The sequence below is a fragment of the Bombina bombina genome, chromosome 2 (assembly GCF_027579735.1).
Source record: "Bombina bombina isolate aBomBom1 chromosome 2, aBomBom1.pri, whole genome shotgun sequence".
NCBI classification, from domain to species: domain Eukaryota; kingdom Metazoa; phylum Chordata; class Amphibia; order Anura; family Bombinatoridae; genus Bombina; species Bombina bombina.
Window position 1 is genome coordinate 1040251540 of NC_069500.1, and position 12083 is coordinate 1040263622.

The 12083-nt window shown below is 42.8% G+C and overlaps 1 protein-coding gene across 2 annotated transcripts in view; it reads left to right on the forward strand.

The window, feature by feature from the left end:
* Window positions 1–12083, forward strand: part of JADE1 (jade family PHD finger 1) — a 343209-nt gene that overhangs the window by 124667 nt on the left and 206459 nt on the right. For both annotated transcript variants that reach the window (XM_053703655.1, XM_053703656.1), the window contains one exon: window positions 2697–2776. In XM_053703655.1, coding sequence (XP_053559630.1) covers window positions 2697–2776 — 80 coding nt within the window. The remainder of the gene's footprint in view (window positions 1–2696; window positions 2777–12083) is intronic.

Here is a 12083-nt window from a genome sequence, read left to right on the forward strand (position 1 = left end):
TATTTCGTCTGCTAGCAGAGTTTCTGAGCTCTCGGCTAAGCAGTGTGATTCCCCTTACCTATTTTTTCATGCGGATAAGGCCGTCCTTTGTACTTAAATGGGATTTCTCCCATAGGTGATATTGGATCGCAATATCAATCAGCAAATCGTTGTGCCTCCTTTTTGTCCTAATCCTTCTCAGAAGGAATGCCTGTTGCATAACCTGGATGTTGTGTGTGTGCTCTAAAATGTTACCTTCAAGCAACTAAATATTTTAGGCAATCCTCTGCTTTATTTGTTGTTTTCTCTGGTTAACGTAAGGGACAGAAGGCTACTTCTACTACTCTTTCTCTCTGGTTGAGAAGTGTTATCCGATTAGCTTATGAGACAGCGGGACAACAGACTCCTGAGAGAATTATTTCTCATTCCACAAGGGCTGTTTCGTCTTCCTGGGCTTTCAAAAATGAAGCTTCTGTGGAACAAATTTGCAAGGCGGTCATTGCATACTTTTTCCAAATTCTACAAATTTGATACTTTTGCCTCTGCGGAGGCTTCCTTTGGGAGGAAAGTTCTTTAAGCGGTGGTGCCTTCGGTTTAGGTCCACTTCTTGTTATCCCTCCCTTTCATTCTGTGTCCTCTAGCTTGGGTATTGGTTCCTACTAGTAATTGGAATGAAATCGTGGACTCTCCATGCCATAGGAAAGAAAACAAAATTCATGCTTACCTGATAAATTTCTTTCCGGGCATGGAGAGAGTACACGACACGCCCTTATTTAAAATTAAGACAACGGTTTTATTGTACAAACCTCAGACACCTTTTTACCCTTGTGTTTCTTCTTTTTCAATTTTCCATAGGCTGAATGACTGGTGAGTATGGGTAAGGGAAATAACACTTAACAGCTCTGCTGGGGTGCTCTTTGCCTCATCCTGCTGGCCAGGAGTTGAATATCCCATTAGTAATTGGAATGACGTCGTGGACTCTCCATGTCCGGAAAGAAATTTATCAGGTAAGCATAAATTTTGTTTTTTTACAGTGCTCTTCCCAGGGCTTATTTAGGCCAGATTACGAGTGGCGAGCTGTTAAAGGGACAGTCTACACCAGAATTTTTATTGTTTTAAAAGATAGATAATCCCTTTATTACCCATTCCCCAGTTTTGCATAACCAACGCACTTATATTAATATACTTTTAACCTCTGTGAGTATCTTTTATCTGAGCCTCTGCAAACTGCCCCTTTATTTCAGTTCTTTTGACAGACTTGCAGTTTAGCCAATTAGTGCCTGCTCCCAGATAATTTCATGTGCACGAGCACAGTGTTAAAGGGACATTAAACCCAAACATTTTCTTTAATAAAATTTTAAACAACATTCCTATTTACTTCTATTATCTAATTTGCTTCATTCTTCAGATATCTTTTGTTAAAGAAATAGCAATACACATGGGTGAGCCAATCACATGAGGCATTTATGTGCAGCCACCAATCAGACGCTACTGAGCCTATCTAGATATGCTTTTCAGGAAAAAATATCAAGAGAATGAAGCAAATTAGATAATTGAAGTAAATTAGAAAGTTGTTTAAAATGGTATTCTCCAACTGAATCATGAAAGAAAAAATTTGGGTTTAATGTCCCTTTAACTATATGAAATACGTGAACTAACACCCTCTAGTGGTGAAAAATGCATTCTGAAAAGAGGTGGCCTTCAAGGTCTAAGAAATTAGCATATGAACCTCCTAGTTTAAGCTTTCAACTAAGAATACCAAGAGAACAAAGCAAAATTGGTAATAAAAGTAAATTGGAAAATTGTTTAAGATTACATGCCCTATCTGAATCATGAAAGTTTATTTTGGCCTAGACTGTCCCTTTAAGCGCAAGCAAAAAGGGATTTATCGCAGGTGTTGGCAAGCTGTTTGACGATCGTATTACAAGTTCAAAGTAAATGTGATCAATTGACCGCAAATGAAGTTAACGTGCGTTGGGATAGCGAAACAAAAAAGTGTTGCACAACACATCAAAAATACATTACAAAGTACAGTTACACTCATAATACTAATACAAATTATTAAAAAAAAATTAATATAAGATAGTTCTCAAGTGTTTAAAAGAAAAAAAAAAAGGTAGGCAAAGGGCTTTTAAGATTATAATCTATTCAGAATTAAACTTTCATGATTCAGCACCTGGGTAGCGCTTGCTTGATTGGTGGCTACATTTAGACACCAATCGGCAAGTGCTAACCAGGAGCTGAACCAAAAATGGGCCTGCTCCTAAGCTTACATTCTTGCTTTTTCAAATAAAGATACCAAGAGAACAAATAATAATTGATACTAGGAGTAAATAAGAAAGTTGCTTAAAATTGCATGCTCTATCTGAATCTCGAAAGAAATTTTTTTGGGTTCAGTGTCCCTTTAATAAAGGAGCTTGATTGGAACTGAGCCCATAGTTGGATTAATTCTGAACCTCTCATAGCTTATTAAATAATGTGATGTTGGCAATTTAAAGTGATATTTTCTTAAATACTTGAGGCACGTCACTGTCCTCACTATTATTATTATTATTTTCAATTGGTTTCTTGGAGAACAAAATAAGCTGGGTCTTTTGATTTTAGCATTGATTAAGTATGATAAATATATCCATAGGTTATAGGTAAATTAAGATACACACATTTGATGAGGATTATCATGCACATAGTTGTGATTTTGTCTTCTTTTTTATTTTTAGGTCTCTCTACATCCTGGTCCCAACATTCAAAGTTGCGACTTGGTAGAAGTTCTCAACATGAAGACAGAAAACCTTCTGAGGTATGGTATCTGCTTGTCACAACATAACCTGCGGAAATCCTTTAAATGATTGCATAGGGGGCTGTATACTCATTAGCTATCTGTAGCAAAAGCTTTGTACCAGCACTATCTACAAATAGCAAATCATGAGCTATCACCCTTAACTTGCTATAAATGGTAGCAAGAACAAAGTAGCAAGAGCTCTTGTAGAGTAGCCAGAGACTGCCTATACTTTTAATGGGATTTCCAAATGCATTGTAGCTAGCATATCATACGTTTGCTACAAATCTACTAACATTTATAAGTTGTTGCTACATCTCTTCATGCTACGAGTGGATTCAAAAATGGCAAATTCAAGCTAGTGAAATGTTTGTGTTGGTAAGTTTTATATAAGATTGCATTTTTAAAAAAAATAAATAAACATAACTTACATGTTTTAATTTTCCTTCTTAAGATAGGGAGAGTCCATGGCTTCATTCATTACTGTTTGGAAATAAAACACCTGACCACCAGGAGGAGGCAAAGACACCCCAGCGAAAGGCTTAAATATCCCTCCTACTTCCTCATTACCCCAGTCATTCTTTGCCTTTCGTCACATTAGGAGGTGGCAGGGAAGTGTCAGAAGATTCGGAGAGTCCTGAAATAGGGTATCTGCCCTTCGGGATAGGACTGGAGTTTTAAGTAGTCATGTCAACCTCTCAGTAAGAGTATTGATGAAAGTTAGAGTCTGGAGTTGCAGGGAAAGTTTTTCTGTGAAACCATCCAGACTACTGCTAACAGCTCTTAAGCAATCAGTGTTGAGGAGTTTCACTGCCTGCTCTCTCTCACTCAAGTTCATGTCAGGAGTGCTGCTATAAGACTGTCACACTTGAGAGGCTGTGTTCTGTTCCACAGCATGGATCCTGGAGGTAAGATTGTTTAAATTTTTACACATAAAATGCTATAACAGGGTCACAGTGTGGCTCCTTTATACCTTGATAGGATCCAGGGTTAATATCCTCTGAAGGGGGTTTATTGAATAGTTGGGGTTAATTAATCAGTGTATTAATTATTTACATGCTGCTTTGTGTGATTTTTTTCATGGGCTGATAGACTGTGTGTTTTTGGCTGAAACAAACCGGTTTCACTTTTAAGTTTCACTTTCATTTTTGAAAGTGTTGCACAGCCCCTATTACTTGCTCTACCTGTAATAACAGGGGAAGTACTGCCTTGCACTCCATGTGACCGGGTGTGGTCTATGTTCATTTCCTCCATTCCGGCTGAGACTTAAACCTGAGGAGAGCGTTTCCTCTGTTAACTGTCTGGGTCTAGGAGGTGGTGAGTGCCCCAGCCATTGGGAGTATAAAGGTGCAGTTTTCTATAATAAAAAACATTTTTATTTGTGTCCTCCTGTGGGTATAATCTGAGCTATGGAGGACTCTGACATGTTAGAAGGTACTCCTTTGTACTAAATCATTCCTGTTTATATAGTGAGGAGGCCGTGGTTTTCCCGCCCACTCAATTATGTTCCACATGCCTTAACATTGTGATAAAGTCTAAGAAGGGAGACAAGCCTGCTAAGGCTCTTAGTCCCTCTGAGCCGTCTACCTCTCAAGACTCTGCGTCCCGTGAGATTACTACCCTTGCTACATTATCCACTCCACATGCAGTTCCCTGTAGCACATCTAATCCTCCATCCGGAGGGGGGCTTTTTCTTGCGGACTTTGCCGCGCAGTTACAAACGGCAGTGTCTGTGACCCTCAGTTCATTACCTCGCTCTAACAAACGCAAGAGAAAGGTTAAACATAGCTCTCCTGACCCAGAGTCATCTAAATATTTATCGGATTTAGCTATTATGTCCCAGTTATCCGTTGATGAGTTAACCTCTGTAGCTTCAGAGTGTGAACTTTCTGAATTGGAGTCCTTAGCTTCTAAGCCTCCTACTGAGAAAGAACCATCCTTTAGATTTAAAATTGAGCACTTGCATGTTTTATTAAAGGAGGTTCTGTCTATGTTAGAGGTTCCAGAGGCCGCACTGCCTGAAGATCCTATGATACCTAAATTAGACAGAGTTAACGAAGACTGGAAAGTTGCTTTGACTTTTCCTGTGCCGGTTAAGATGGCGAAGATTATTAAGAACGAATGGGAAAGAATGGGTTCTTCCTTTTCCCCCCTCATCTACTTTTAAAAAGTTGTTCCCGGTCTCGGACTCTCAACTGAATTTGTGGGGCTCCATTGCTGTGGGGATCATGCTATCGACTTTGTCGGAACTCCATTGAGGTGGGGTCTCCCCTCGAGAATATTTAAGACAGAATTAAAACTCTGAGAATTGCTAATTCTTTTATCTGTGATGCATGCAAATTATTCGCCTAAATGCAAAGGCCTCTGGCTTTGCGGTCCTAGCCCGCCGGGCGCTCTTGTTGAAGTCTTTTTCTGCGGATATGACTTCTAAGTCCAGACTCCTTTCTCTTCCCTTCAAGGGAAAGATTTTATTTGGTCCAGGCCTGGACTCAATTATTTCTAATGGTGCCTTCCTACCGCAAGATAAGAAGAATAAGTCTAAGGGACGACAATTTTCTCATTTTCATTCTGACAAATCCCAACAACAGCAATCCTCCTCCAAGCCTGAGCAACCCAAGAGTACTTGGAAGCCGGCTCAGTCCTGGAATAAATCCAAGCAGAATAAGAAGCCTGCCGAAAACAAATCAACATGAAGGGGTGGGCCCCAATCTGGGATCACATCGTATTGGAGCAGACTGTCACTTTTTTTCAGACATCTGGTTCAAGGACGTACAAGATCCGTGGGTCCTGAAGGTGGTATCTCAGGGACACAAGATAGGCTTCAAATTTCATCCGCCAAGGGGCAGATTTCTTCTCTTGAATCTGTCTACCAGACCAGAAAAGAGGGATGTCTTTCTATGGTGCGTTTGGGATCTATCCTCCTTAGTAGTTGTGGTCCTGGTGCCTATCGAAGAAAGAGGATTGGGGTTTTATTCAAACCTTTTTGTGGTTCCAAAGAAGGAGGAAACTTTCCACCCAATTTTGGACCTAAAGTGCTTAAATAAATTTCTCAGTGACCCTTCCTTCAAGATGGAGACAATAAGGTTCATCCTTCCTTTAATTTAGGAAGGCCACTTTATGACCACTATAGATATGAAGGACACTTACCTTCATGTTTCAATCCACATGGAACACTTTCAGTTCCTGAAGTTTGCCTTCCTTGACCAGCACTTCCAGTACATTGCCCTTCCGTTTGGCCTAGCTACTGCTCCAAGAATCTTTATGAAGGTTTTGGGGGCTCTTCTAGCCGTTGCCAGAACTTGGGGTATTGCACTAAACGCATACTTGGACGATATTCTGGTGCAAGCACCATCCTTCTTGCGAAAGAATTCTCGGAGTCCCTTCTCAGTCTTCTTCGATCACATGGATGGAAGATAAACTTGGAAAATAGTACTCTTATCCCAAGTACCAGGGTGGAATTTCTGGGTGCTATAATAGACTCCATATCCATGAGGCTATTTCTTACAGAGCAGAGATGTTTCAAGCTAACTTTGGCATGTCTTGTCCTCCGGACCTCCTTAAGTCCCTCTGTGGCTCAGTGTATGGAGGCGATTGGTCTCATGGTGTCCTGCATGGACATCATTCCTTTTGCCAGGTTCCATCTCAGACCTTTACATTTGTGCATGCTGAGGCAGTGGAACGGCGATCATTCAGATCTGTCTCAACAAATTGTATTAGACAGCCGGTCAAGAGAATCGCTCTCTGGGTGGCTCTGTCCAGATCATCTGTCCCGAGGGACATGCTTCTTAAGACCATCCTGGGAGATTGTGACTACGGACGCAAGCCTATCCTGATGGGGAGCTGTTTGGGGTGCCAGGAAGGCGCAGGGGTTGTAGACTCAGGAGTCCTCCTCCCTCCTAATCAATATTTTGCAACTACTGGCAATCTTCAAGGCCTTGAAGGCTTGGACACTTCTGGGTATGTCCCAGTTTATCAGATTCCAATCAGACAGTATAACCTCGGTGGCTTACTTCAACCATAGGGGGGGACGAGAAGTTCCTTGGCGATGAAGGAAGTATCTCAGATTCTGGAGTGGGCGGAGGCCCACAGCTGTTTGCTGTCAGCGATCCACTTTCCGGGTGTGGACATCTGGGGGCGGATTTTCTCAGCAGGCATTCCATCCATCCAGGGAATGGTCTCTCCATCCCAAGGTGTTTGCAGAGATATACAGCAAGTGGGGGATGCCGGAGATAGATCTCATGGTGTCCCGTCTCAATACCAAGCTACCCAGGTACGGATCGAGGGATCCCCATGCAGCTCTAATAGATGCACTAGCAGTGCCCTGCTCAGTTCAAACTCGTATATCTTTTTCCTCCGTTACCACTTCTTCCTAGAGTAGTGGCCCACATTAAGCAGGAGCAGGTATCAGTAATCCTGATTGCTCCATTGTGGCAGCAAAGGACGTGGTACACGGATCTAGTGGGGATGTCCTCATCTCCTCCATGGAAGTTACCTTGTCGCAGAGACCTGCTGATACATGCTCCATTTGTTCATCAAAATCTAGATTCTCTGAGGTTGACTGCGTGGAGATTGAACGCTTCATCGGTTTCTCTGAGAGTTTCATTGATACTCTTATTCAATCTCGTAAACCAGTTACCCGGCGTATCTATCACAAGGTGTGGAGGACCTACTTATTCTGGTGTGAAGAGCGTGGTTTTTCTTGGCACAGAGTTAAGGTTGTCAGGCTCTTATCTTTTCTCCAGGATGTGCTGGAGAAGGGCCTTTCTGCTAGTTCCTTGAGGGGACAGATTTTGGCCCTGTTGGTTTTATTGCACAAGAGACTGGCTGAGCTTCCAGAGGTGCAGTCCTTTGTTAAGGCTCTGATTAGGATCAGACCTGTGTTTAGATCTGGGGCTCCTCCTTGAGCTTCATTCTTGTTCTTCGGGTTTTGCAACAGGTTCCGTTTGAGCCTCTGCACTCCGTTGACATTAAATTGTTATCTTGGAAGGTTCTCTTTTTATTGGCTATTGCTTCTGCACGCAGAGTTTCTGAAATCTCTGCTTTGCAATATGATATCATAATTTATGCTTACCAGATAAATTCCTTTCCTTCCAGATAGGGAGAGTCCATGGCCTCCGCCCGTTTTTTTCTTGTCTATGGGCGGTCCCCTATTATTTATTTTATTCTTCTGGCACCATTTATACCCTTATGTTTCTCCTACTTTTCCTTGTTCCCTCGGCAGAATGACTGGGGTAATGAGGAAGTGGGAGGGATATTTAAGCCTTTGGCTGGGGTGTATTTGCCTCCTCCTGATGGCCGGGTGTTGTATTTCCCAACAGTAAGAATGAAGCTGTGGACTCTCCCTATGCGGAAGGAAAGGAATTTATTTGGCAAGCATAAATTAGGTTTTTTCTTTGGTATGTATGTCGTCACCGTTAAAAATGTTCAAAACCAAATTTACATACATACACACACATATGCGCGCGCGTGTGCACACACACACGCTATAATGGAATTAGTAGTAATACCAGTGCATTTGTAATATATACTTATAGTTTTAAAATAATACAATATGTAGTGTGAGTATTAATCATTGCAACATACTTTTCTTTCTAATGGTAGTGAGAGTCCATGACACCTTAGGCATTACATCACCTGGCCATAAGGAGGAGGCAAAGAAACCATACACTAGAGCTTTTAAATATCCCTTCTACTTCCCCTTTCCTCCCAGTAGTTCTTTTCTTGTGACAACGAGGGCAAGGATAATGTTCTGAATAATGAAAAATGTTCATTTTTTTTAAACCTTCAATGGTCAGTTCCTAGAAGAGAGGGTTCGGTTCAAGGGAGTATTGCTAGTATTGTAAAATAAGTTCCTTCACTGTCAGTTACAGCACAGGACATATCCTATTTGCAAAGGACTGCATTAATGCTGCTTTGAGGTGCACCACAGGGAAGTGTGATGTAATAGGGGTAAGTACCCGGGGTTTTACATCCCATTGGCTGTATGTATGGAGTCTTAGTATGTATTCCCAGCCACCAACATTGTATCTCTGGAAGCTGGACCAACTTCAGTTTTTTTTTTTTTTTTTTTTTAAAGAAGGTGACAATTTGTGCACAGGGTAAATGTTTGTGCACAGGACAGACAACTTTGATTAGAGGACATTCTCAAGATCTTAAGTGTATTAGGGCCCCTTGGTTTTGCTTCTAAGTTCTGTTGGGTATTATTGGCTTCTGTTGGGAGCTTTATTTTATTCTGTTTGTGTAAGAGACTTATGGCTCTTTAAATTGCCCTGTGCTTTGGTTTCTCAGCACTCTGGTCATATACTTGTCTTTCCGGTGCGCTGAGACAGCAGAAGTTTCACAGAGGAGAGCAGGGACATAGCACACTTGTTTTCCTTTGGCAAGGAAGGAGTTAACAATTTTCCCGCTACAGGAGAATCTTTAGCACACTTCCTGCCTCTTCCTTCCTCTCTGCATAGCCGGATCTGGAGCGCGCAGCTCTTCTTACACCATTCTTGACCGGATTGTGAAAGAAACTTCAGGAGGGGCTAAGACCCTATACCGGAGCACAAGGGGGGTGTTATATGTTATATATTTCGATTGATATTATTGTCATCATTTTTGGAACGTTTTTTGAGCTATAGTATAGCCAATCTTTGTTCGTTTTATTCCTAAGGGCACACTTTTTACTAATTTTCTTCTTAAACGGGAAGAGTCAACAGCTGCATTCATTACTTTTGGGAATTCAGAACCTGGCCACCAGGAGGAGGCAAAGACACCCCAGCCAAAGGCTTAAATACCTCCCCCCACCCACTTCCCTCATCCCTCAGTCATTATTTGGGGGACTTAAATCATGTTTGTTATGTGATTCTGTCTGCTAATATGTAGTGTTACTTGGGCTTGTGGCTAGATCGGAACATAACAGCCTTTTCTTGTCAGGCTGCAAAGCCCTTGTAGGCCTTGGCGCGCTTTTGTATGGCCTGCACGGTGCACCTTGTGACAAGGCGTGGTCATGCTTCTGTGCTCCATTTCTGTATTCCTGACATTGTGGCAACAGAGAGTCTGTTTCGCTAGCTGTCTGGGTCTCAGGAGGTGGTGAGTGCCCCAGCCATTGGGGGTGTTAGGTGCCAGTTTTTATTTTTCTATCTATAATCTATATATACCAAGTTATGGAGGATTCTGATTTTTTTTGTAGACGGATGTGTCTGACTCATATTCTACTTCTTGTGAAGAGTATGAAATGGCCCGGGTAATCCATGCCCATCAGTTATGTTCTGAATGCCGCTTTAGAGTGCTCTCTTCTCCTGATAAGGGAATTTAGAGTCTGCCAAACCATCCGCCCCTGGGTATCCTATGTCCCGTGCGGCACGTCCCCTAGAACCTTCTTTGGCTACGCAAGCAGGTGTCCCTAATGCTGTTACCCCTTCTCTGGAAGGCGTCTTGTTTCCTCCAGAGGTTACAACACAGTTCTGCATGGCCATATCTATGGCCCTGGCGCATTTACATCTTCCAGAGGAGGTGTTGCTGAGATACTGTCTGTGTAATGCTAACCGGGGCTCGTCAGACGTGGGATTGTCTTGGTCAGATCAGCCATCAGGGGAAGCGGTTGCCTCTGAAGCTTCAGGGGTCCAACCCTCTGGGTCCGGGTCATCAGTTGCCCCGGCAGAGGCAAGTCTTGCTTTTCGTTATAGACTGGCGCACCTACGTGTCCTGCTACAGCATGTTTTGCTGGAGGATCCCAGTACTAATAGGTTGATGGATCCACGGTCTTCTGTTCCAGACAGTAAGCTGGGTTAGACGTGTGGGGATGAAGTTAATCTCCTGGTTGTCTCCAATTTTCTTTCTTTTTGAGTATCTTATTCCAGTTCTGAGCTTTGGAAGAATGGGGTTTCTGATTGGCTGGTCCTGTTGGTGTACCCACTCTTCTTGGGCGTTCACCTGCGGATGCTGCCCTATTTTTATTTGATCCGGTTAGGATGTATTTGATCTATTTTTTAAAAAGCTCATGTCTGTTATTATTTTTCCATTGGAAAATATTTCTTCTCTGGAATTGGATACTAGCGATTTTGTGGTCGCATGGGCACTTACGTGGAAGTCACATGTTTAAAGTGTACATTGTTGGTTTTCTAGATCCTTTTATCGATTCCTCTCGGGGTCTCAAATTTTCTGTGGCCTAGGTCAGTTTTGAGTGCCCTACGTTGCAGGCTGGTCCTGATAGGGCGCTATCTCTGTTCCTTACGGTCTATATCATCCACGTGGTGTCAGTGTACCGGCTGACCGGGCTGGGTGCTAAGTTGCTCTCTGGGATGAGGAGTTATTTTTCTTGGTCTCTCTTCTGATCAAATAATGCTTTGCTTTTGCTAAGAGTTTTTGTGAAGTAAACCTCCCATATTTTTTTTGAGGCTCTGCCCATGCAGGGCTAAGACATGGACCCAAACGTCAGGCTGGTTCTCGTTCTGCCTTTGGGTGGGGCATCAGGGGATTGTACTCAGTCCTTACTGCCCTGTTCCTCGTGAACGGATCCTACTAGGGATCAATCTGGGCGTTTTTCCTCATCTGCTGTTTTGAGGTTCTCCTCTTGGAATCTGTTTTCCTGGATGATGGTTTCTCTTCCTTCGGGTTGAGGTTGATGGGCCCTTTTTTTATCCCCTTCCTTGGGGTTGGCTGCGGGTCATCTGTTTCTGGAAGTTAAAGCCTTTTGGTTAATCTACTTCCGGTTCTCGTCTGCTCCCATATTTTTGGGAGATTTACAGATAGTCTCCCTTTTTTCCCGTGTCACCCCTGCTTAGGCATTTTTGCAGGCTTTCTCCCATCAGGGGCTAGGATACAGGTTCCTTCTTCAGTCCTCGAGCTGTAGTGGTGTCAGGGAAGTGGATCCTGAGGATCTTGGAGACTTCTGTTAGCTTCTCTACCCAGTTTCTAAGGGAGATGTGGCATAGTGGTTAGCTCCACTGCACCTGAAGCAGGAGGTTGTGGGTTTGAACCCAGGTAAAGATCCTGTTTTCTCACCCGTCTTGTGATTCTGGGGACAGCTAGCATTCCTAAACAGAGTTTTCTGTTTTCTCATTGTTACTTAGTCTTTGGACTTAGTGGAAATTGTCCCTAGGGCCTTAAGGCCTTCTAGAGTGGCTATGTGGCTTCACCAATGCCTTTCATCCTTTATGTGAGGAGTTGTATCCCGCTGTGGGTGTCCTAAGCTCTCTGTGTATGGGACACCTAGTAAGTTTAGTGTTCAAGGTTTCTTGTATATGACTGTGATTGCATTGCCTGTGGTGCATAGTCCACTCCGGATGCAGTAACCTAGTGGTTTCTCAGGGGTTGTTAAATTTTTAAGCCGGCTCCGAGTGTT